The sequence below is a fragment of the Poecilia reticulata genome, chromosome 16, assembly GCF_904066995.2.
Source record: "Poecilia reticulata chromosome 16, P_reticulata-male-v2, whole genome shotgun sequence".
Lineage (NCBI taxonomy): Eukaryota > Metazoa > Chordata > Actinopteri > Cyprinodontiformes > Poeciliidae > Poecilia > Poecilia reticulata.
In genome coordinates, this window is record NC_088845.1 from 853,465 (window position 1) to 878,266 (window position 24,802).

General features: G+C 52.0%; 2 protein-coding genes across 4 annotated transcripts in view; one reads left to right on the forward strand and one right to left on the reverse strand.

Moving 5' to 3' along the window:
* The window catches only part of iqgap3 (IQ motif containing GTPase activating protein 3), a 32,734-nt gene extending 16,029 nt beyond the window's left edge, over positions 1 to 16,705 (forward strand). For 2 of the 3 annotated variants that reach the window (XM_081616984.1, XM_017309351.2), the window contains exons 18-37: positions 8,237 to 8,407; positions 8,481 to 8,564; positions 8,981 to 9,052; positions 9,135 to 9,204; positions 11,539 to 11,747; positions 11,825 to 11,977; positions 12,121 to 12,284; positions 12,368 to 12,592; positions 12,659 to 12,799; positions 12,923 to 13,007; positions 13,275 to 13,507; positions 13,582 to 13,714; positions 14,246 to 14,348; positions 14,453 to 14,576; positions 14,649 to 14,736; positions 14,811 to 15,023; positions 15,091 to 15,254; positions 15,335 to 15,460; positions 15,534 to 15,642; positions 15,938 to 16,705. In XM_081616984.1, coding sequence (XP_081473110.1) covers positions 8,237 to 8,407; positions 8,481 to 8,564; positions 8,981 to 9,052; positions 9,135 to 9,204; positions 11,539 to 11,747; positions 11,825 to 11,977; positions 12,121 to 12,284; positions 12,368 to 12,592; positions 12,659 to 12,799; positions 12,923 to 13,007; positions 13,275 to 13,507; positions 13,582 to 13,714; positions 14,246 to 14,348; positions 14,453 to 14,576; positions 14,649 to 14,736; positions 14,811 to 15,023; positions 15,091 to 15,254; positions 15,335 to 15,460; positions 15,534 to 15,642; positions 15,938 to 16,051 — 2,781 coding nt within the window. In that variant the 3' untranslated portion in view covers positions 16,052 to 16,705. The remainder of the gene's footprint in view (positions 1 to 8,236; positions 8,408 to 8,480; positions 8,565 to 8,980; positions 9,053 to 9,134; positions 9,205 to 11,538; positions 11,748 to 11,824; positions 11,978 to 12,120; positions 12,285 to 12,367; positions 12,593 to 12,658; positions 12,800 to 12,922; positions 13,008 to 13,274; positions 13,508 to 13,581; positions 13,715 to 14,245; positions 14,349 to 14,452; positions 14,577 to 14,648; positions 14,737 to 14,810; positions 15,024 to 15,090; positions 15,255 to 15,334; positions 15,461 to 15,533; positions 15,643 to 15,937) is intronic. The other variant, XR_014091469.1, reaches the window with a different exon arrangement.
* Positions 16,706 to 17,030: 325 nt separating this feature from the next.
* ankrd34a (ankyrin repeat domain 34A) lies at positions 17,031 to 21,043 on the reverse strand. Its single transcript, XM_008430580.3, has 2 exons — positions 20,955 to 21,043; positions 17,031 to 20,157 (listed from the first exon to the last, which is right to left on the reverse strand). The coding sequence occupies exon 2, from the start codon at positions 20,078 to 20,080 to the stop codon at positions 18,485 to 18,487; it is 1,596 nt and encodes a 531-aa protein (XP_008428802.1). The 5' UTR covers positions 20,081 to 20,157; positions 20,955 to 21,043; the 3' UTR covers positions 17,031 to 18,484.
* Between the last annotated feature and the right edge of the window lie 3,759 nt (positions 21,044 to 24,802).

Sequence of the window (24,802 nt, forward strand, 5' to 3'; positions counted from 1 at the left end):
ACTAGATGAAAAGTAAAGATAAAAACATCAAAGACATCAAAACCCGGCACTCTAACCCTAGTTTAGCCATAATCAACTCTAACCAGCTGGTTATAAGTTGAGATTTATAGGCTCTCAGTGTTTCAGCTGTTTTACAGTTTTCTGGAAGTTTGTTCCAGATCTGTGGTGCATAGAAGCTGAAAGCTGCTTCTCCTCGTCCTTCTGGTTCTGGATGCAGAGCAGAACCAGAACCAGAACCTGAGGGGTCCAGACGGTTGGTACAGCAATAGCAGATCTTTAATGTATTGTGGTGCTAAACCGTTCAGTGATTTATAAACTAGCATCAGGATTTTAAAGTCTATTCTCTGAGCTACAGGGAGCCAGAGGAGGAACTTTAAACCTGGAGTTATGCCTCCATCTTCCTGGTTTTAGTCAGAACAGCAGCAGCAGCTCCTGGATCGGCTGCAGCAGCTCCTGGATCGGCTGCAGCAGCTCCTGGGTCGGCTGCAGCAGCTCCTGGGTCGGCTGCAGCAGCTCCTGGGTCGGCTGCAGCAGCTCCTGGGTCGGCTGCAGCAGCTCCTGGATCGGCTGCAGCAGCTCCTGGATCGGCTGCAGCAGCTTCTGGATCGGCTGCAGCAGCTTCTGGGTCGGCTGCAGCAGCTTCTGGGTCGGCTGCAGCAGCTTCTGGATCGGCTGCAGCTGTTTTATTGATTTATTAGTCAGACCTGATGAGACGCTGCTGCAGGAATCAATGCGGCTAAAGATAAACATGGATGAGTTTCTCTAGATCTGAGACATCAGTCCTCTAATCCTGGAGATGTTCTTCAGGTGATAGAAGGCCGACTTTGTGACTGTCTTAATGTGGCTCTGAAGGTTCAGGTCAGAGGTCAGAGGTCATCACTACTCCCAGGTTTCGTTCTGATCGCTGGTTTTTAGTTGTAATAACTGAAGCTGTGCATTGATTCTGGTTCGCTCATCTTTAGGTCCAAAGATAATAACTTCAGTTTTGTTTCTGTTCAGCTGGAGAAAGTTTTGTCACATCCACACATTGATCTGTTCTAAGCATCTATTCAGTGATTGGATGGGGTCAAAGGTCACCTGGTGACATCATGATGTAGAGCTGTGTATCATAGTTATGGTAGCTAATCCTATTTCCTGTTAAAACCTGAGCCAGTGGGAGAATATAAATATATAAAAGAAGGGTCCTAGGATTGGACCGGTCCTAGAATGTCCTGATCAACACTGAGGTCCAACAGAACCAGAACCAGCACTGTGGTTCTCCCACAGTCTGTATTTATATGTATATTATTGAACACTTTGACTAGGCCGTCTCTGTGCTGTGGTAACCATGGAAACCAGACTGGAAGGAGTCAAAGCGATTCATTATCGTTAGGAAGCTATTTAATTGTTTAAAAACTGCTGTTTCAATTACTTTGCTGATGAATGGGAGGTCAGAGGTCGGCCTGTAATTCTGCAGTAGTGATTTGTCCAGATTGTTTTTATCAGTGCATTTTCTTCCGCTAATCCGGGGTCGGGTCACGGGGGCAGCAGCTTCAGAAGGGAGGCCCAGACTTCCCTCCCCAGCCTCTTCCAGCTCCTCCAGGAACCCCAAGGCGTTCCCAGGCCATAGAGAGACATCGTCCCTCCAGCGTGTCCTGGGTCTCCCCTCCTCCTGGTGGGACCTGAACTCCTCACCAGGGAGGCGTCCAGGAGGCATCCTGACCAGATGCCCGAGCCTCAACTGGCTCCTCTCGATGTGGAGGAGCAGCGGCTCTACTCTGAGTCCCTCCCGGATGACCGAGCTTCTCTCTCTAAGGGAGAGCCCAGCCACCCTGCGGAGGAGGAAACCCATTTCGGCCGCTTGAATCCGTGATCTCGTTCTTTCGGTCATGACCCAAAGCTCATGACCATAGATGAGGGTGGGAACCGGTAAATCGAGAGCTTCGCTTTTTGGCTCAGCTCTCTCTTCACCACGACGGACCGGTACAGCGCCCGCTTCACGACAGACGCTGCCCCAACCCGCCTGTCGATCTCCCTTCTTCCCTCATTCGTGAACAAGATCCCCAGATACTTAAACTCCTCCACTTGAGGCAGGACGACCCCCCTGACCCGGAGAAGGCACTCTACCCTTTTCCGGCTCAAGACCATGGCCTCGGATTTGGAGGCACTGAGCCTCATCCCGGCTGCTTCACACTCGGCTGCGAACCGCTCCAGTGAGAGCTGCAGATCACGATCTGATGAAGCCAACAGGACCACATCATCTGCAAAAAGCAGAGATGCGATCCTAAGGCCACCAAAACGGATCAACACCTCGGCTGGTCAGAGATTCTGTCCATGAAAGTGATGAACAGAATTGGTGACAAAAGGCAGCCTTGGCGGAGTCCAACTCTCACTGGAAACGAGCCCGACTTACTGCCGGCAATGCGGACCAGACTCTGACACCGGTCATACAGGGACCTGACAGCCCGTATCAAAGGGCCCGGTACCCCATACTCCCGGAGTACCCCCCGCAGGGCCCCCCGAGGGACACGGTCGAACGCCTTCTCCAAGTCCACAAAACACATGTAGTCTGGTTGGGCGAACTCCCAGAACCCTCCAGGACCCTACTGAGGGTGTAGAGCTGGTCCAGTGTTCCACGACCAGAACCAGAACCACACTGCTCTTCCTGAATCCGAGGTTCGACTATCCGATGGACCCTCCTCTCCAGGACCCCTGAATAGACCTTACCAGGGAGGCTTAAGAGTGTGACCCCTCTGTAATTGGAGCACACCCTCCGGTCCCCCTTTTTAAACAGGGGGACCACCACCCCAGTCTGCCAATCCAGGGGAACTGTCCCCGATGTCCATGCGATATTGCAGAGTCAACACAAGGCAACACAACCCTACAACATCCAGAGCCTTAAGGAACTCCGGGCGGATCTCATCCACCCCCGGGCCCCTGCCACCGAGGAGCTTTTTGACCACCTCGGCGACCTCGTCCCCAGAGACTGGAGAGCCCAATCCAGAGTCCCCATGCTCAGCTTCCTCAACAGAAGGCATGTTGGTGGGATTGAGGAGGTCTTCGAAGTATTCCGCCCACCGGCCCACAACGTCCCGAGTTGAGGTCAGCAGCGCACCATCCCCACTATAAACAGTGTTGGTGCTGCACTGCTTCCCCCTCCTGAGACGCCGGATGGTGGACCAGAATCGCCTCGAAGCCGTACGGAAGTTTGTCTCCATGACCTCTCCAAACTCCTCCCACGCCCGAGTTTTTGCCTCAGCGACAACCCGAGCCGCATGCCGCTTCGCCCGCCGGTACCCATCAGCTGCTTCTGGAGTCCCACAGGCCAAAAAGGCCCGGTAGGACTCCTTCTTCAGCTTGACAGCATCCCTCACCGAAGGTGTCCACCAACGGGTTCGAGGGTTGCCGCCGCGACAGGCACCAACAACCTTGCGGCCGCAGCTCCGATAGGCCGCCTCTGCAATGGAGGCACAGAACATGGTCCACTCAGACTCAATGTCCCCCACCTCCCCCGGAACGTGTTCGAAGTTCTGTCAGACATGAGAGTTGAAGCTCCGTCTCACAGGGGACTCCGCCAGACGTTCCCAGCAGACCCTCACTACATGTTTTGGCCTGCCAGGTCTGACCGGCTTCCTCCCCCACCACCGGAGCCAACTCGTCACCAGGTAGTGGTCAGTGGACAGCTCCGCACCTCTCTTCACCCGAGTGTCCAAGACATACGGCCGCAGATCTGATGAGACGATGACAAAATCAATCATCGAACTGCGGCCTAGGGCGTCCTGGTGCCAAGTGCACATATGGACGCCCTTATGCCTGAACATGGTGTTCGTGATGGACAATCCGTGACGAGCACAGAAGTCCAACAACAGAACACCGCTTGGGTTCAGATCGGGGGGGCCGTTCCTCCCAACCACGCCTCTCCAGGTCTCACTGTCATTGCCCACGTGAGCGTTGAAGTCCCCCAGTAGAACAACCCAGGAGGGGCACTGTCCAATACCCCCTCTAAGGACTCCAAGAAGGGTGGGTAATCTGAACTGCTGTTCGGCCCGTAAGCTATCAGAAGAGCTAGCTCCACTCGTAGCAAATCGGAAAACCGTTGTTGTTCAAAAGCCTCTAAATCGTCCAGTTTCTGCTGCTATGATCGATTTATCATAAATAAATCAAAACAGAACTCACGGAACCGAGATAACTCCACGTGCTCAGACTCCCGTGTACCACACGTGCTTATGCACGGAGAGCCACGGAGAGCGCGTGGAGAACGCATGAATTACGCATACATTTAGATCGGGTTCCGGAAAATACGTCATGATTTTGCATAGCCGACATCTTGTGCCATACTCTGAGAGTCTTTCCACTGTCTCGTGAAGCCATAAAATGGCCGTGATGATCAGCTGATCGGGGGTTTTCCGGGCAGTTGCGTCATCGCCCGAGGACCTTTAAATCTCATCAGCTGTTTTTAAATAGCTCTAAAATCTTAACATTTTGGGCAAAACCTTTATGCAGAATAGTTTTTGAAAGATTAAAGCTTTTTTTAGCGGATAATAAAAAAAAAATTTTTTTAAAGGCACGTGGAGTCTTTGTTTACAGAGCGAGTCGAGGTCACATGACAGCTGGACCCACCGGTGGGTCCGTCGGGCTTAACAAGTTAACGGATAAAAACTGTCAAAGAAAACAGCAAAATGATCCAACAGGGCAACATCAGTTACAGAGACATTGGAAATATTCACACCCTGATAACCAGGTCCAGTGTGTGTCCCTGAGTGTGTGTTGCTTGTTTGACATGTTGAGTTAAACCAAAACTCTCTAATATATTAAACAGCTTTTTAGCCCCTCGGTCTTCAGGTTGTCAACATGAATGTTGAAATCACCGACAATTATCAAACAATCATAATCGATGCATAGAGAGAAGTAGTTCATTAAAATCCGTAAAGAAATTTTCCACATATGTTGGAGTTTTGTATAGAGTTGGTGTCAAAGTTTATTTGTGGCCTTTTACCTCGATTCCAAGATATTCAAAAGACATAAAATTACCCAAAGAGATTTTACTACAGTTTATGGTATTCTTAAATATTGAAGCCACGCCTCCGCCTTTTTTGTGTTTTCTATTTTCACTTAAAAAACTGTACGTAGGAGGCGCTGATTCAATTAGTACGATTGCTTCATTATTGTCATTCAGCCATGTTTCTGTCAGAAATAAAACATCAATATTATGCTCAGTGATGAAATCATTAATTAATAGAGCTTTAGAACAGAGAGATCTGGTATTAAAAGAGCCAGTTTAAGTGAGTTGGAGGCTGAAAGCTCTTCAGTCTGAGGTTCCTTTAGGCAGGGGATCAGTCTGAGGTTTGAATTAAGACCACTGTTTTTAGTATTTCTGTTTTTTGTAACTTTTCTTATAGTGATCCGGACAGGTAATGTCCTGTTTTGCAGTGCCGGGGGGCCAGACACATTCTGGAGGAAGGCGGGTGTAAAGATAATATCTGGACCCCGGTCTCAGACCTCAGAAACACAGAGTGCTGGATCCTCAGGGAGGTCAGAGGCAGGTGGCTTAGATGAAGTGAGGTTTGCTATGTTAGAGCAACGGAAAGTCGTGCCGAGGCGAACCTGTTGATCCATACTATCCAGCTGGGAGGAGGAGGAGTCCGTCCATCTTCCTCTCTGACCCGGATCCCCCACCAGCATCTTCAGGCGGCTCAGGTGCAGCCCGACTCTCTTTAGTGATCGACTTCCTGAGAAACTCTGATCTTGTGAGTGAGTGTAGGAGCAGAGAGGGAGGGGGAAGGAGGAGGGAGCGGGAAGAGGTTAGGGAGAGGGGAAGGAGGAGGGGAACCAGTCATTCATTCCCCAGTCGATGTTTTATCAGTTTGTTTTGGGACACTGTGCTCCTGATAAGCGCAGGGCTCCATCCTAGTCAGACATCCTTGAGCCTGTTCTTCTGAAGCGATGGTCACATTGTTGTTGTTGTTCTTGTTGATAAAATGAAAAATGTTTGCAGTGAGCAGCCTTATTCCGTGTTTTGTTAAGATTGCGTCCTCCTATTCCAAAGAGGTGAAAGTGCTGCCAGTAGATCCAGAGGTTATCGATGAAGGTCACTGAGCTGGCAGAGCAGGTTTTAATCAGCCATTTGTTTATTATGCCCAGCCTGGAATATTTTTCGTCTCCCCATTGAGGTGATGGAATTGGACCACTGAGAAATAACTTCATTTTTAATTTTCCCATAGTGTCCAGAAGAATATTAAAGTCCTTTTTCAGAATCTCTGATTTTTGCTTTGCCAGATCGTTGGCTCCAACATGCACAACTAAAGTCTCCATGTTTGGCTGATCAGTGGTTAGAGAGAGTAAATCAGATACAGTGTCACCAAGAAAAGAAACCACTCTCGTTTTCTTGGGATTGAAACATGACTGATTCCATTTACTGCCTCATCTCCAACAATAAGCACTCTTGGCGTACCTTTCATTTTCCTGGTGGTCACTTTGTCCTTCGGAGCTTTGTGCGGTGGATGCGTTGGTTTAGCCTCATTGCTGATGTTTGAAGGTGGGTTTTCACTCAGAGGCTCAGGCTGAAGTGCAGAAAATCTGTTTTTCAGTGGGATTCCCACGGAGTCAGGATGTTTTGAGGCTCGGGCTGGTCGCTTTGTCCTTGGGGTCGGTGAAGTCGTTTTGGTTCCAGCTGCTTGTTTGCTATTCTTTGGCGGAGCAGGTGTTGAGGTTGAAGGTGGGTTTCAGCTCAGAGCCTGTTGTATCAGGGTTGTTGTATTGATCTCAGAGCCGGCCACGCTGATTCATCCAGGTGAGGGGTTCTCCCTGTTAGTCGTCTCATGGGATCCGCAGTGTGAGACTTTTGTTTCGGCTTGGCTCCCTGAGCGATCCAGGGTGAGCTGCTTGGTGTACGACCTCTCCGCTGATTTGAGGAAGAGTTGTTTCATATCCACAGGTAGCGTTGATCTCAAAGTTCACCTCCAGCCGTTGAATCTTTGTTCCTAAAAACTGAAGTCGTTGTAGAATACTGCTAATGTCCTTGGGGTCAGACGGGGGCATTTTGCCCTAGTTCAACTTGGAGGTGAAGAAAAGTGAGGTAAAAATAAAAGTGAGAAAATCTCCCGGTCTTTAGGTTTGAAGTAATCCAGTTATGATGTCGATAAATATAACTATAAAAACTGTGACTTTAAAAATAATTCACAGGCAAAGTTATCAGGATGAGCTGCTCCTCCTCCAGCTGCCAGGACAAAACTTGTGTGGAGCTTTGGCTCTGATGGAGGATCCAGAGGGAGGATTGATCACTGATCAGACTGATCTGATGGTTTATTGGTGATTAGCTTCATCCAGACTGATCCTCCTGGGTCTGAGCAGAACTTGGAGCAGGAGCCGGGCGGTACCGGTACCGGTACCGGTCCAGCTGCAGCCTCCCGCTCTGTGAATGAGCCTTATGGACATAAAGCATCTTTATTCTGTAACTTATTCACATGATTCTGCTATGAATAAACGTCCAGTTTCTGTTAGCCAGGATGGTTGCCATGGTTACTGCTTCACCTGGCGACAGACTTCCAGGTATTTATACTAATTTACATTAATATGTATTAATGGAGGCGAAAGGCGGAGCAGCAGCTGTTTCCCGCTGATTAGGGTTAATAAAGGACAGGTGCGCCGCACTTTTCAGAACTTTCTGTCCGCAAAGTTTTAGTGTTAAAACTCTTTTTTGCATGAGGCCCCTGAACTGAGCAGGAACCAGCCTAACCCAGACAGCATGTTGCTCCACAGCTAAACTTTAAGGTTGTTTTGGAGCCAATCAATGAATGCAGTCAGCAGCCAGTCAGATGGTTCTGGTGCTGTACCTCCATCGTCCTGCTAATGCTAACCCTCAATAGGCACTGAGATCAGAGAACAGCCGCGCCGGATCGCAGCGGTAAGGGGGCTGGTGGAAAAGCGCCTGTAGACTGAGACACGATTCATGTCTAGTGTCATAGGCTCTGATTGGCTGGAGCTTTATGAGTTTGGCTCTGATTGGCTGGGCAATGTGGTTGGAAATGTATCACTGTTTCATTTCAGTTGTTATCAATAATTATTGGTTCGTCCTTTGTATTAGTGAATGAGCTGATGCTACCCAGCTAGCTTAGCTCGCCTCTGCCTCCCAGAATGCTGTGCGCATCAGTAAATAATTGAATATTCTGGCTACTGATATTGATCGTGTCTGATAGTTTTTTGTTTATTGCGAAGTGACGTGATTGGCTGGAGCCTGACTTGTTGTCGCCCCCTGCAGGAAGTAGTGAGCAGCGTTTCAGCATCTTACAACCGCGGCATCTTGTGGCGCAGCAGCGCCGCCCTGGTGGTCAGCTTGCAGGCGTGCTGTCGGGGCTTCCTGGTCAGGCAGCAGCTGGAGGGTCGCCGGCACTACCTGATTGGTCAGAGCGCTGCTGTGGTCGTCATCCAGGTGAGAGCTGCGGCTGTTCAGATCACCTTCATCATCATCTTCATCATCATCACTGCCTCTCTCTGTTCTTCAGTCTCACTGGAGGAGGTTCATCCAGCAGAGGGCGTACCGCCGCCGGCTGCAGCTTCTCCACAGGAACTGGAGCTCCGTCGTCAAGGTAACCGCTATGGGCCGTCACAACATCTTCACCTGGAGACCCTCAGATGAGACTCACCTGGTGGAGTCCGGACATCCGACCCAGCAGAACCTCACAGAACATCTATGGTTCTGGAAACCACAATTAGTTCTGCATGTCCAGATGAACAGATTTATGTGTTCAGATTAGCAGTCAGACTACATTAAAATGAATAATGGAGTTCAATCCAGGGTCTGTAATCAACGAATCACATTTTAATCTAACTAGATATCAACACAATCATCATTTTCAATTCAAACTGCTAAATTACTGCATGAGCTCAACATCAGAGATGATCATAGATTTTAATCTTCAGCAAAGTTTCTTCTTTAGCAATGTGGATGCTAGCATTAGCTGCTGCGGTGGACGCTAACGCTATGTGGTTCGCTGCTGTGCAGATCCAGGCGCTGGTGAGGATGTGGCTCGCCAGGAGGAGATTTCTGACCCGGCTCCGATTCTTGAGGCAGAATGTGAGTTTCCGTGGTTCTAACCTGAACCCGGTGTCCAGGTGTGTGTGACGTCTCCATGGTAATGGTGTGATCCCTCCGACAGGTGGATGCTGTGGTGAAGATCCAGGCGTTCTTCCGGGCCAGCCGGGCCCGGCACCAGTACCGCCTGCTGGGTACGGGTTAAACAACTTCATATTTCTTAAGATCGACTTCAACAGTGGTTCCCAACCTTCTTCTGATCGTGGACCGGTCAAGACTTCGACATTTTGTTGCGGTCGGGGGGGGTATGTTGGTGTTCTCGCTAAAGCCTGAATATACCCGATTCTGGTTGTCTTGGCCTTTTTATCGCAGCCTGTGGGGTTTTTCCTGACTGGGAACGAGAACAACCTGCTGAATGTGACGACAGCCAATCAGAAAGCGCGGTGACGTCAGAGCAGAGGGGAATCCCAAACAGCTGAGTCCGGTGGATATCAGAGATCATATGTGGAAATGTTTCTAAAGGTCATTATTATGTTTATTCAGTTAAAAATGTTAACTATGAAAAAAAACATTCACCTCCAAATCATAGAGCAGCAAATAGAGCGGCTGCTCCGTCGTCTTTCATCCACCGCCTTTTCTTTTTGTTACATCTTTTATCTCTAAAATGACTCCACAAACTATCACTGTTGTTTCTACATCCTCATCCGTGTTGGTTATTCTAAATTCCCGCCATGTTGGGGGTTTTCCTGGATTATCCTCTGGAATCGGGATGTTCTGACTGGAATCGGGTCGTGTTGCTCCTCCTGCCTTGGACACACGAACCGATCGAACCTGTTGGACTTTATCAGCTCTGTGGTCACAGAGGTTTGGAGAATCGGCCGACATTCTGAAATCTTTCCGTCTAAACCAGACTTAAGACTCACAAGCTCTACTCATCTCCTCTCGACCCAAACGCTCTGACTCTGGTCGCTATGGTAACGTTTATATATCCCTTCTAAATAACAGAAGCGCCACAAAAACGAACATTTTACTTTTGTGAACACTTTAACTCACGATAATGACTAACGGAGCCCTGAGCTTGTTTCTCTGCAACCAGACGGTCCATCTGGGAGTGATGGAGACAATAACACCTGAAGTGTTGCTGATATCCACAGCCTGCTTGGTCTCTACGTGGTGAAGCAGCTTGAAGCTTCATTGCCTCATTAGCAGCCGGTCGCCGCATGTTACGCAGAGCGGCTTGTAATGTGGGACTCACCTCCCGGTCCGGGATGAATCCATCCTCCTGTCTCTCCTTTGCAGAGAAACTTTCCAAACATCTGATCTGTTTCTGACTCATTTTGCTGCTTGTGGCCTCAGTGTTGGCGGCAAGTAACCGAGAGAATCCGGTTAAAGGATTTTCAAAATAAAAGATCCTCCAGACTCAAATAATACATAAAACGGAAATATTTAATTTCTTGCGCAGCCCGGTACCAATTGGTCCACGGTCCGGTACCGGGCTGTGGACCGGGGGTTGGGGACCACTGGACTACAACATGATGAAAGTCGAATCAGAGTAGTTCAGTCGCGATGATGTCATAGTGATGTAAGCACAAAACGCTGAACAACTTGGAGGCTTTATCAGCTACATTCACGGCAAATATTGATAAAAACCCACTTTCACTAAGTCTATTATGCAGAATTAAAAGAACAAGAAACTGATCATTATCACAAACTTTTTCGTGATAATGAAAAAGTGAGCAGCAGAGAGAAGTCGGGTCTGACTTTCTTTCAACCAGCGGCTGATGCTGCTGACCGCTGGACATTTAGGAGTTAAATGATCCCACTGACCACAGCGGAGCATCACCAACCAAACTAATCCTGATTCCTGACCGGATCCCGTAGGTTACGGCTGATCCCAGCGCTGCCTCCTGCTGATTGGCTCTGAACCCACATGCAGACGGCGGCAGACATCGCCTCCAGCTGACCCTCAGGGTGAAGCTTTGCTTCCAGACGTTAGAAGAGCGTAAAGCTGCCAGGCTGGAAGACGCAGAGTGACGCTGATCAGCTGGAGGATAAAACAGCCAGACATCATGACGCGTTGCCCCACATCACTCCTGTAGACTAAAATGTTTTTGGCACTAGTTCCCTTTGACAGCAATCCGACAGGAAGAGGTCAGAGAGGCCAGAGAGGTCAGAGAGGCCCGGGCCCAGCGAACCGAGGACGGGAGTCGGACTCCAGACACCCGGTCTACAGTCTCTATATGCGCCGCGCCAACCGCTGCACTAAGCAACGCCCATAATCTGGTGGCCTTTGCTGGAATTTTCAGTTTCTTTTTGGTAAATTATTAACATTTTTATACAATTCCAGCTGTCTGACGAACTCACCTAGTTTATCTTTCATTAGTTTTGTCAGGTGTTTGCGACTAGTGGACCGGCTCAGTAAAAGTCATTGCGGAGTAAAGAATCGACGAGTCGGTGCAACTCCTACTGCTAGTGAGTTCACAGTGCCTGACTGGTGACGTCACTAACTGGGTCCTCCCCCTCCCCAGTGCATTCGGACACGCCCCCCCTGTCTGTGATCAGGAGGTTCCTGCACCTGCTCGACCTTGGAGACGGTGACATCAGAGAGGAGGCGGAGCTTCTGCGGCTGCGGCAGGAAGTGGTGCGGAGCATCCGCGCTAACCGGCGGCTGGAGTCCGACCTCGACCTGATGGACCTTAAGATCGGCCTGCTGGTCCGGAACCGGGCCACGCTGCAGGTTTGAGCCGTTCCAGGTTCCGACCCGCTTTGCTGGTTATGAACCACATTGCTGGTTATGACTCGTGCCTCCAACAGGAAGTGGTGTCCCACTGCAAGAAGCTGACCGGGAAGAACAAGGATCACCTGTCGGACCTGATGGACATGGAGAGAAGCAAAGGGCTGAAGGCCCTGAGCCGCGACCGCAGGGAGAAACTGGAGGCCTACCAGCACCTGTTCTACCTGCTGCAGGTGAGTCCGGCCTGCTCTGCCTGCTGCAGGTGAGTCCGGCCTGCTCTGCCTGCTGCAGGTGAGTCCGGCCTGCTCTGCCTGCTGCAGGTGAGTCCGGCCTGCTCTGCCTGCTGCAGGTGTAACGGCGTGTTGCTCTGCTCCAGACGCAGCCCCTCTACCTGGCCCATGTGATCTTCCTGATGCCGCAGAGCCGCTCCACCTGCTTCGTGGAGATGCTGGTCTTCAGCCTGTTCAACTACGGCTCCGACCGCAGAGACGCCTTCTTGCTGCTGCAGCTCTTTACCGAAGCGCTCCGATACGAGATCAGGTAACTTCCTATGATGTCATCTAGCACCTGTCTCAAGGCTGTGACGTCACTCTGAACCTGGACACACCTGTGTGTGATGTCAGACTGAAGGTGGAGCAGCCGCAGGAAGTGATTACCGGGAATCCCACCGTCATCAAGATGCTGGTGAACTTTTACCGGCAGGCGCGCGGTCAGAACGCCCTGCGGGACTCCCTGGGTCCGGCGCTGCGGGACATCCTGTTGGACCAAACCCTTAGCATCAGAACCGACCCGCTGGAGGTGTACAAGACCTGGATCAACCAGACCGAGACCCAGACCGGACACAAGAGGTGAGACGCCAAGGACAAGGTCATTAGGTCACAGAGGGGCTCACCTGACCGGCTCTGTCCCTTCAGCTCTCTACCCTATGAGGTTTCTGCGGAGGATGCCCTGTCCCATCCGGAAGTCCAACGAAGAATCGACATCGCCATCATCAACCTGAAGAACCTGACGGACCGCGTCCTCAAAGCCATCACCTCCAACCTCAACAAACTCCCGTAGGTCCCCAACTTCCTGCTCTCTCCTGTCGGCGTCCGCCCACAGCCGGACATCCTGTTACTTATTGTTGCTGGACAGTTTGAGTCGAACAGTTTCTGATGGCTGGTCTCTGTTGATGGCAGGTATGGCCTACGTTACACAGCCAAGGTTCTCCGAGACGCCTTGAAGACAAAGTTCCCTGCAGCCAGTGAGGCTGAGCTCTACAAGGTGAGTCGTACTGGGACGCTCCCAGTGGCTCCCAGTTTGACTGGATCATTACTATCCCTCTTTGGATTTGAATCTGTTCAGTACTGAATAATCAAACCTTCAGAACAAAATCTGGATGTTCAGCTCAGGTTGGTCTGGATTGAACACGGCCAGAAGCATCTTCAGGATGTGGCACCGATGAATTTCTAGAACAGACTTTTAGTTCTACTGTCTGTCCGTCTAGCGCTCCCCTCCAAGCAGAACCTCTAACCGGGATGCTCCCTGCAGATTGTGGGAAACCTGGTGTACTATCGCTACATGAATCCGGCCATCGTGGCTCCGGACGGCTTCGACGTGGTGGACCGGTCGGCCGGATCCGCCCTGCAGCCGGAGCAGCGCCACATCCTGGGATCCGTAGCCCGCATGCTGCAGCACGCCGCCGCCAACAAGCACTTCCACGGAGACGGTTACCACGTTCGCATCCTGAACCAGTACATCACCCAGACCCACGGCAGGTTCAGGTACAGATGCCAGCAGCCTTGGGTCAAAGGTCAGGGAAGGCGTTGCTGATTGCCGCTCGTGTTCTGTTGGACAGGAAGTTCCTGCACAGCGTCTGTGACGTTCCCGAACCAGAGGAGCGGTTCAGCATGGACGAGTTCTCTGAGCAGCTGATCGTCAACAGACCGATCGTCTACATCTCCGTCAGCGAGTTGCTCAACACTCACAAGGTGAGCCGCAGCAGAACCCAGACTCTTTGGGCCCAGAAGGTTCCTGTGGTTCCGGGGACGCGCCACTGAGCCGAGGCTAGCCTAGCCGTAAGACCAAGAGGTTCTACATCATGTTACGGCCCGGGTGTGTTGCTTTGGTTTGTTTGTTTTGGGGTTTTTCATTCATGTTGAGAAATCCTTTGGTTGAGAAACCATTTGGGTCGCCATGGAGACCACGCCTAAACACCTGGACTTAGCCCCGCCTTTGAGGCGCAGCTCCTCCTCTGGCTGCAGTTTCCAGTCAGTCCAGTTGCAAACGGCATCATGGAGAAACACTGTTGTGATGACTTCCTGAAGGTGAAGCGTCAGAGTAGCAGCTTCTTAAAGAGACAGAAGCCCAATTTCAAGATATTAAACTATGAAGTTGAATTTCTTTTAAATCATGTCTGGTATATGTAACACACTCTGGCTATAAAATGGCTCCTGGAGGATTCATACGTACTGTCGCTTTAAGACATTAAACTCCTGAACCTGCTGCCTCCATCTCTGCAGCTGCTGCTGGAGCACCAGGAGGTTCTGTGTCCCGACCCGTCGGACCCACTGAGGCTGATCCTGAATGACCTCGGACCGGTTCCCTCCCTGCAGGAGCTCAACGGTACCGTTACCTGCTGCAGCATAGTACCGTACAGGTGTAAACTAGGATGTTGGACCCAGGTGTCCAGGTGTTGGCGCCTGGTGTGACGAGTTTTTGATCCCCAGGGGAGGCATCAGCTGATCCAGGGTCAGAGTTCAGTAAGATGGAAGTTTCTCTGACGCTCACCAACAAATTTAATGTTTTTGACGACTCTTCAGACCGACCGGACGTCCGGGGACTGCTGCTCAGGTAGCGCTGCCTCACCTGTCCAGGTAGGTCAGCACGTTGTTCTGCTCTGCTCACTTGTGGTTCTGGTTTTAGCACCAAGCAGCTGATCATCGACGTTATCAGGACTCAGCCAGGTGACTCTCTGAGGGACATCTTGAAAACAAAGACCTCACCTGACCAGGTGACGCTCGCCTGACCGCGCGACGCTCGCCTGACCGCGCGACGCTCGCCTGACCGGGTTCTGTTTCCAAACAGGAAGTGTGTCACGATCGGCTGGTGCAGCGCCGGGCACGGCAGGACGCTCAGACGCCTGAGAAGATGAAGAGGAACCCGTCTCTGGTCGCCAACGGCAACCTAAGCCTGGAGGAGAAGAAGAGGAAGATCGTACGCAGCCTCCGCCGCCTGGAGGCGCTCGGCGTTCTGCGGCCGCCGCGGGCCGAGGAGCAGCTCCTGCAGATGGTTGCCAAGGTAACGGCCTGACCAGAACCGGCCTGGTCCGGTTTTGGCCCAGACTGAACCCGGCTTGTCCCTCCAGGACATCCGGCAGCAGCGCGCGTGTCGCCAGCGGCGGAGGGCGGAGCTTCACAAGCTGCAACAGACTCTGAGCCGCCTGCAGGAGAAGAGCAGCTTCCACTGCCAGCAGGTCGACTTCTACAGGCATTACATCACTTCCTGTCTGGACAACCTGACTACCGGCAGGTGAGACGACCTGCCGCGCTTCCAGAGATCCGATTGGTTCTCAGGGCCTGACGGCGCCGTTATCGGTTGTTCTGTTGCAGCAAAGGGACCAATAGGAACGCAGCAGAGAGCAGAGGGAAGAAGAAGCTTCCTGCTCTGAGCTACAGCGCCGCCCGGCTGCAGGAGAAGGGAGTGCTGCTGGAGATCGAGGACCTGCCGGCCACACAGTGAGGCGGGCAGCATGACATCACCATGACATCACCATGACATCACCACCACTGACCTTCTGACCTCTTCCAGGTTCAGGAACGTCGTCTTCGACATCACACCTGGTCCAGAGACGGGAAGCTTCAGCGTCAGCGCCCGCTTCCTGGGCGTCCAGATGGAGGACTTCCTGCTCCGATATCAGGTACCAGCAGAACCGGGTCGGAACCAGAACACAGGCCAGGTCTGCCTGACATTAGGAAAACATCTCAGATTGAACAACCTCTTCACTTCCTGAATCTCTTTACGATTCATAGATTAACGAGTTTCAACAACTATGTTAACAGACGTTTAACCTGAACAGAAGTTTCTGAAATATTAACTTTCTTTGGGATTTTTGTTGTGGAGTGATAATGACCCAGTTCAGGCCCTGCCTGGTTCTGGTTCTGGTTCTGGTTTGTTGGACCTGCCCCGCTCCAGCTGCTGTGCTTTGTTCCCAGGATCTGCTGCAGCTGCAGTACGAGGGTGTGGCGGTGATGAAGATGTTCGATAAAGCCAAAGTCAACGTCAATCTGCTCATCTTCCTGCTCAACAAGAAGTTCTTCAAAAAATAAACCAATGAATACTCTCTCTTCTCACTCCTATCTTTGTCTGGTGTCTCACTGCTTGACTAAATGAACACCTGTTGCCATTTTGTCTGGAGTGAGACATCTGTTCTGCACTACTATCTGTTGTTTTAAATGTGCCTCAGTATGTATCAGAGTGAGACATCTGTTCTACACTATCTGTTTAAAATGGACCTCAGTACATAACAGAGTGAGAGCTCTGTTTTACTCCCATCTGTTCAAGCGTTTTTTTAAACACTCCATATCAGTAAACTTTAAGCAGAGTAAGTCATCTGCCCAAACGCATATCTTTATTTTAGATCACACTATATTATTTTGATCCATAGTAATACATCCCGCTTTCACTGATCTTTGCACTTTATCCACTGGTGCATCTGAGGACTTTATGATCAGAGTGAGCCATCTCCTCTTACGTGCCTATCTGTGTAAGCTACTAGACGCCAACACCGGATGCGAGCTGAAGCTTTATTTTGAAAATCTGATCCAGTTCCTGCAGAATCGTGTGTGGGCGGAGCTTAGTTCAGTTGAGCAGATTTCATTGGTCACTTAAGTGATGACTGTTTTTGAGTGGTGATTTGTAACTATGATGTCACTTCCTGTCTAAAGGAATATTTTAATCTCCAATAAACGTCTTTAGTTTCACGGTTTGTGTCTCAGCAAGTTTCTGACCCGACCCAGAAATCAGCGTTTTATTTTCTAATCGTTGATGTGGAAGAACCGGGTTCTGTTCATCAGAACCTCGGTGCATCAGGTTGTCCTCCAGAGATTGGAGGAGTGAGGAAGAGCAGCTTCCTGTCCCTCATCCTCCATGTTCCTCTTCAGAGAACATGGAGGAGAATCAGTTGCACCAAACATTTACAGAACCACAGCGATCAGAACTGGTACCAAGTCCTGCAGGGACAGCCAATCAGAAAACGTCTCTAAAACCTCGTAGGATTTGGTCCTCACACTTTTTCCTTCCACTCAGTTTTCCATCCATTTCAGAATATTTCTTTATTGGTCTGATCTGATTTTCTCAGAACTTGAATTTCAGGTTTCAACTAAAGCAGAACATCTACATTAACTGAAACACTTCAAACATAGATTATTTGATATCAATCTGGAATAAGTCTGTAAAATAAGTAAATTTTTTCAGTTGAATCATTAAAATAAGAGATTTAGTTTTAATTTACCGAGCTGCAGATGAAAACTGACAGATCCATGAACCTGCAGGCCTGTTGCTGTCGCTGCTGTGACCACCAGGGGGCAGTCTGCACATCAGCATCATTCAGTTCGTGAAGCTCAGCAGGACAAAAGCGCCACCTTCAGGCAAATTTAAAATGTAACTAACAGACAGCAAAGCCCCGCCCCCTGACAAATTATGAAAATACCACCAAAGTGGGCGGAGCCACGTGTGGATGAGGGTGATGTCAGCTGAGTGACGTAAAGCTGGAATCAACAGGAAAAATCAGCTGCAGTAGCCACCCTTCAACCTAGTGAGGGCAGCACTGACTGCTTTAGACAGAAATAATGCAGAATTAAACAAGTTTGCATAAAAATAAAGACAGAAATCTTAAGAACCGGTTATAGAGAGTTTATCAGCAAAATCAAGTTGATTTTGGGGTTTAGTTGCTCTGTCTTGGTTTGAGGTTGTTAAAGAAAAAGTTCTTGTAGAGTTTGGTTCTGTGCCAGAAGTGCCTCTGGTCCTCAGGGGTCAGGGTTCACCTCGCCTGCATCAGACACTCCTCAGGTTCTTGCTGAGATCTGCAGAAAACCTGGACCAGAGTTCTGGTTCTGAGCAGTTCAGTACCTTCCCTGCAGCCACGCAGGCGCTGATCCTGGTAGGGGAGGTCCTGAAGATCATCCACATCAGAGAAATCGACCCGGTTACATTACAGGACCGGTTCTGATCCAGAATACAGTGATGAGAGGAGGTTCATTCAGTTCTCCATGCTTTGGGTGGTGTGTCTTTAGAGGACCATCCCTACCTCTCACCCCACACCTCAGCAGAGATGCCACCAGAACCCAGGGTTGGCCACTGGCTGGATCTTAGAGGGTTTGGTCTGAAAGGTTCTGGTCCTGTAGGGGCCACTGTGTGGCTCCAATCAGAACCTCCTCTTCCCTGTGACCCACCTGGAGGTTCAGGATCCGCCTGGTTGTCGAGTGCCCAGCACCAACATGTCGTCATACAGGACCATCTCTGAATCAAACGCACCTCCAAGTTGATGTTTTAGATGGGGAAAAGTTCTGATTCTCCAAACTGGTACCACTCTGACAGCCGCAGGGAACATCCCATTGGATCAGAACCGTCACTTCGGCCCAAACCTCAGTGAACAGAACTGATCCAGTCAGATGGTGTCAAACAAAGCTCACCTCAGTCACCAGGACCTGGTGTCAGCTAGGACTCAGCAGCTACCCATCATGCTTTGTTGCCTCCTGTCATCAGTCCCCATTGGACTCAACCACCTTCTCAGCCAGGATCTCCTGGAAGGTGGAGAGCTGCTTCATCTGCTCTGTCTGCATGGAGTGCCTCCTCATCAACTTCTTCTTCATCTTGAATTCGGGGCCCCGCTTGGGAGATATCGGGGCCATGGGGACCAGGATCTTGTGTCCGCTGTGAACGGGGGAGGTGGGTTTTCCATTGGCGCGAATGTCAGGAATGGGTCTGTGGGGGTTGATGTTGAGAGGAGGCAGGAAGCCGGGTCTAGTGTGGGAGATGTGGTCCAGCAGCAGCGTCCCGGACCCACGGCGCTCCAGCAGACCTGGGGGCCGACGGCGCACGGTGATGGGTGACACCGAGTTGGGGATGTTCTCAAGAGACTCCCTGGATGAGCTGGTCACCAGGGACAATGGGGAGGCATTATACCGTCGCCGTTCCACTGACACCCGACCAGAGTCCGGCGATCCAGGGATGGACTCTGGACAAAGATGAGTGTCAGACTCGTAGTGCTCCATGCGGCTCAGTTTAGGGTGCACCAGAAGCCGGATAGCCCCGGGCCCCCCGGCGTTCTCCTGGGGCTCAGGGGCGGTGTTTCTCCGGTACAGGATCTGGTGCTGCTGCACCTTGTCGGCCCAGGACGTGGCAGAGAGGCCAGTGCAGTCCTCAGAGCAGGACCGGTCGATGGGTTTGGGAGAGCAGGGGTCGTGCGTCTCGATGCTGTGTCGTCTTGACAGCCGATTCTGGACCGGCTCCGAGATAGATAGGCCGTTCATCTCGGCGGTGGCTCTGCTCAGGTCGCTACTGCCCTCTTCCTCCAGACCCGGGTCCAGCCGGTCTGGAGGAACTCCACTCAGCACTGAGGGTGCCACCAGGCCCCAGGGCTCTGAGTTCAGCCTCTTCAGAAGCTTCCGAGGGGGGGGCCGCTTCTCACCTGGAGGCCGAGCCGAAGGCAGTGGTAAGGCCGAGGTGAGCGTGAAGCTGAAGATGCCCTCCTTGCCATTGGTCCTGTCCCCTGCAGGTGACGCAGTGCCGATCTCCACTTCTGAAGGAGACATGCAAGCAGGGGATAATTTGTCCACGATGCCAGGCGAGGGTGGCGAGTTCAGGTACTGCTTGGTCTTCTTGGTGCCCGATGGAGATGTGTCAGTGGTGATAATGATCACCTCCTTGCCCTTGGCCTTGCAGGCATCCAGCAGCACCTGCAGCGTGTCGCGGTCTCCCCTGTTGATGGCGTGGACCAGGGCGGAGGCACCGGCATAGTCTCTGAGGCTGGGGTCTGCCCCGTTCTCCAGCAGCAGGGTCACCACCTCTCGCCCTGCCCGCTCGGCGCAGGCATGCATCAGCGCCGTGCGGCCGCTCTTGTCTGGGATGTTGGGGTCAGCGCCTTTCTCCAGCAGGTAGCGGACCATCCTCTGGCGGGTCTGCGGGTCGTCATAGCTCCCCAGGCAGGCGGCAGAGATGGGTGTCTCTCCTCGTTCATTGCCTTCATTGATGTAGGCTCCGCCCTCCAGCAGCAGCCGGGCTAGGCGCAGCTTTCCCTGGAACACAGCTTTGAGGAGAGCGTTCCCCTCCGTCTGCAAGGGCGCTCCATCTCCCATGATCCTTTGCCTCTCCTACACCTGCCGTCCACTGGAAGCTCGCTCAAGACTAGACATCCTCTCTGAAGTCACATGACCTGCAGGTGAAAGACACAGCACTTAGACATGAACATCTTCTGAGACAGAGAAGACTGCTGCTGTCTGATTGGTTGGAATGATCTGTGACATCATCAGATGGTGATGCCGGAGTTATCCCAGCTGCTCTGCAGATCCATCATCATCATCATCATCATCATCATCATCATCATGAGATGATGGTTCTGAATGTCTGAGCAGCTGATCTCATGATACAAGTCATGCACTTCCCACTTCGGCCACAGAGGGCGCTCTGCCAATTAACAACACTAAAGAATTTCTTCTTCTTCTGCTTATTACAGAACAAAGTTAGTCCATCCATCCATCCAACATTCATCCAACAAACTATCCAACCGACCATCCATTCAACGGGTGTTGCCATGGTAACTGTCTTCACCGATCGTGACTGGTCTCTTACTGGTCAGACTGGGAGAATTAATCCGGGTCAACACGCGCCCTGTCCTGCGTGTGTTCATCGGCCACCAGATGATGATGATGATGATGATGCTAATGATGAAGCTGTGAAGGAATGCGGCGTCACCGTTGCTACGTCACCGCGCCACTCTGACGCATCACTTTCTATATTTACCCAGCGCCTGAACGAGCGTGTGCGCGTGAATTGACCGCAGCAGCGCGCGCACTCACACTCACACAGGGAGGAGATGGACGGTGTTTCTTCTTCATCACCATTTCAACATTTGCACGAGCAGAACCTCGGGCACGCGCCCACTGTTGCAGCTGATGATGACAATGAGGGGGTGATGAAGATGACGATGAAAAGGAGGAAGGCTAGTCTTACCGCAGCTGAAGAAGCGGCTTCCTCCTCTTCCTCAGCTGGTTCCGACCGACTGACGGAGCCGCTGCGCGACTCTTCCTCCTCTTCCTCCTCCTCTTCCTCCCAGCCCTAATTAACCCTTAGAGCTCAGTCAGATCTGAGCTGATCAGGAAGCAGCCTTACTGTCTCCATAGCAACACTCACTTCCTGGTGCCTGCCGAAGACTTCTGGTCCAGGCACGGAAACATTCAGAACCAGAACTCAGAACTGCAGTTTCAGCTGCAGCTCCCTCTGCGTCCAGCAGGGGGCGGCGCAGGCAGCAGCAGAAACACCTGACCACCGACACGCGACCAATCGGATCGTCTGTCCCGTTTGAAGCTGGACCTCCAGGTGAAGCAAAGAGCAGCGTGGGGCCAGACTCAGGTCTTCCTGGACCCAGTTCTGGTTCTGACCCGGGTTCTGATACGCAGCCTGAAGAACTGAGGAGTTAAACACCTGCTGTGGACCCAGGAGTCCGGTGGCAGAACCAGAACCAGAACCAGAACCTGGAGCCGGCAGCGCCAGCAGAGGTTCTGGGAGTCAGATTTCAGCCGGGATGTGGAACCCTGGAGGGAAAGTTCTGGTCCAGATCCAATCAGCTGGAAGGAGGATCAGGATCCAATCAGGACCTGGAGGTCACCTGGACAACGCAGGTCATGGATCACCTGGTGATGTCACAAAGCGCCGGAGCCGCCGGACTGATGGAGAGTCAACCTGATCACTGAGCTGCTGGAGTTAAAAATAAAATACTGCAGAACACACACACACACACACACACACACACACACACACACACACACACACACACACACACACACACACACAGTGTTGCTATTGTAGAATCCCAGTTTCTATGGCAACCAGATCTGGATTCCTGCAGAAGGTTCCCACAGTGACACACACCCTGCTGGACTGGAGCCGCAGAGGAGGACAGACTGGAGACAGACTGAGGGACAGACTGAGGGACAGACTGGAGACAGACTGAGGGACAGACTGAGGGACAGACTGGAGACAGACTGAGGGACAGACTGAGGGACAGACTGAGGGACAGACTGGAGACAGACTGAGGGACAGACTGGAGACAGACTGAGGGACAGACTGGAGACAGACTGAGGGACAGACTGAGGGACAGACTGGAGACAGACTGAGGGACAGACTGAGGGACAGACTGGAGACAGACTGAGGGACAGACTGAGGGACAGACTGAGGGACAGACTGGAGACAGACTGAGGGACAGACTGGAGACAGACTGAGGGACAGACTGAGGGACAGACTGGAGACAGACTGAGGGACAGACTGAGGGACAGACTGGAGACAGACTGAGGGACAGACTGAGGGACAGACTGGAGACAGACTGAGGGACAGACTGGAGACAGACTGAGGGACAGACTGAGGGACAGACTGGAGACAGACTGAGGGACAGACTGAGGGACAGACTGAGGGACAGACTGGAGACAGACTGAGGGACAGACTGGAGACAGACTGAGGGACAGACTGAGGGACAGACTGGAGACAGACTGGGGACAGACTGAGGGACAGACTGAGGACAGACTGGAGACAGACTGAGGGACAGACTGAGGGACAGACTGGAGACAGACTGAGGGACAGACTGGAGACAGACTGAGGGACAGACTGAGGGACAGACTGGAGACAGACTGAGGGACAGACTGAGGGACAGACTGAGGGACAGACTGGAGACAGACTGAGGGACAGACTGAGGGACAGACTGGAGACAGACTGAGGGACAGACTGGAGACAGACTGGAGACAGACTGAGGGACAGACTGAGGGACAGACTGGAGACAGACTGAGGGACAGACTGGAGACAGACTGAGGGACAGACTGAGGGACAGACTGAGGGACAGACTGAGGACAGACTGAGGGACAGACTGAGGGACAGACGGAGACAGACTGAGGGACAGACTAGAGTCAGACTGAGGGACAGACTGGAGACAGACTGAGGGACAGACTGAGGGACAGACTGGAGACAGACTGAGGGACAGACTGAGGACAGACTGGGACAGACTGAGGGACAGACTGAGGGACAGACTGAGGGACAGACTGGAGACAGACTGAGGGACAGACTGGAGACAGACTGAGGGACAGACTGAGGGACAGACTGGAGACAGACTGAGGGACAGACTGAGGGACAGACTGGAGACAGACTGAGGGACAGACTGAGGGACAGACTGGAGACAGACTGAGGGACAGACTGGAGACAGACTGAGGGACAGACTGAGGGACAGACTGGAGACAGACTGAGGGACAGACTGAGGGACAGACTGAGGGACAGACTGGAGACAGACTGAGGGACAGACTGAGGGACAGACTGGAGACAGACTGAGGGACAGACTGGAGACAGACTGGGGACAGACTGAGGGACAGACTGGAGACAGACTGAGGGACAGACTGAGGGACAGACTGAGGGACAGACTGGAGACAGACTGAGGGACAGACTGAGGGACAGACTGGAGACAGACTGAGGGACAGACTGAGGGACAGACTGGAGACAGACTGAGGGACAGACTGAGGGACAGACTGGAGACAGACTGAGGGACAGACTGGAGACAGACTGAGGGACAGACTGAGGGACAGACTGGAGACAGACTGAGGGACAGACTGGAGACAGACTGAGGGACAGACTGAGGGACAGACTGGAGACAGACTGAGGGACAGACTGGAGACAGACTGAGGGACAGACTGAGGGACAGACTGGAGACAGACTGAGGGACAGACTGAGGGACAGACTGAGGGACAGACTGGAGACAGACTGAGGGACAGACTGAGGGACAGACTGGAGACAGACTGAGGGACAGACTGAGGGACAGACTGGAGACAGACTGAGGGACAGACTGAGGGACAGACTGGAGACAGACTGAGGGACAGACTGAGGGACAGACTGGAGACAGACTGAGGGACAGACTGAGGGACAGACTGGAGACAGACTGAGGGACAGACTGAGGGACAGACTGGAGACAGACTGAGGGACAGACTGAGGGACAGACTGGAGACAGACTGAGGGACAGACTGAGGGACAGACTGGAGACAGACTGAGGGACAGACTGAGGGACAGACTGGAGACAGACTGAGGGACAGACTGAGGGACAGACTGAGGGACAGACTGGAGACAGACTGAGGGACAGACTGAGGGACAGACTGGAGACAGACTGAGGGACAGACTGGAGACAGACTGAGGACAGACTGAGGGACAGACTGGAGACAGACTGAGGGACAGACTGGAGGACAGACTGGAGACAGACTGAGGGACAGACTGGAGACAGACTGGAGACAGACTGAGGGACAGACTGGAGACAGACTGGAGACAGACTGAGGACAGACTAGAGACAGACTGGAGACATACTGAGGGACAGACTAGAGACAGACTGGAGACAGACTGGAGACATACTGAGGACAGACTAGAGACAGACTGGAGACATACTGGGGACAGACTAGAGACAGACTGGAGACAGACTGGAGACAGACTGGAGACATACTGGAGACATACTGGAGACAGACTGAGGACAGACTAGAGACAGACTGAGGACAGACTAGGGACAGACTGGAGACAGACTGAGGGACAGACTGAGGGACAGACTGGAGACAGACTGAGGGACAGACTGGGACAGACGGGAGACAGACTGAGGGACAGACTGGAGACAGACTGAGGACAGACTGAGGGACAGACTGGAGACAGACTGAGGGACAGACTGAGGGACAGACTGAGGGACAGACTGGAGACAGACTGAGGGACAGACTGAGGGACAGACTGGAGACAGACTGAGGGACAGACTGGAGACAGACTGGAGACAGACTGAGGGACAGACTGGAGACAGA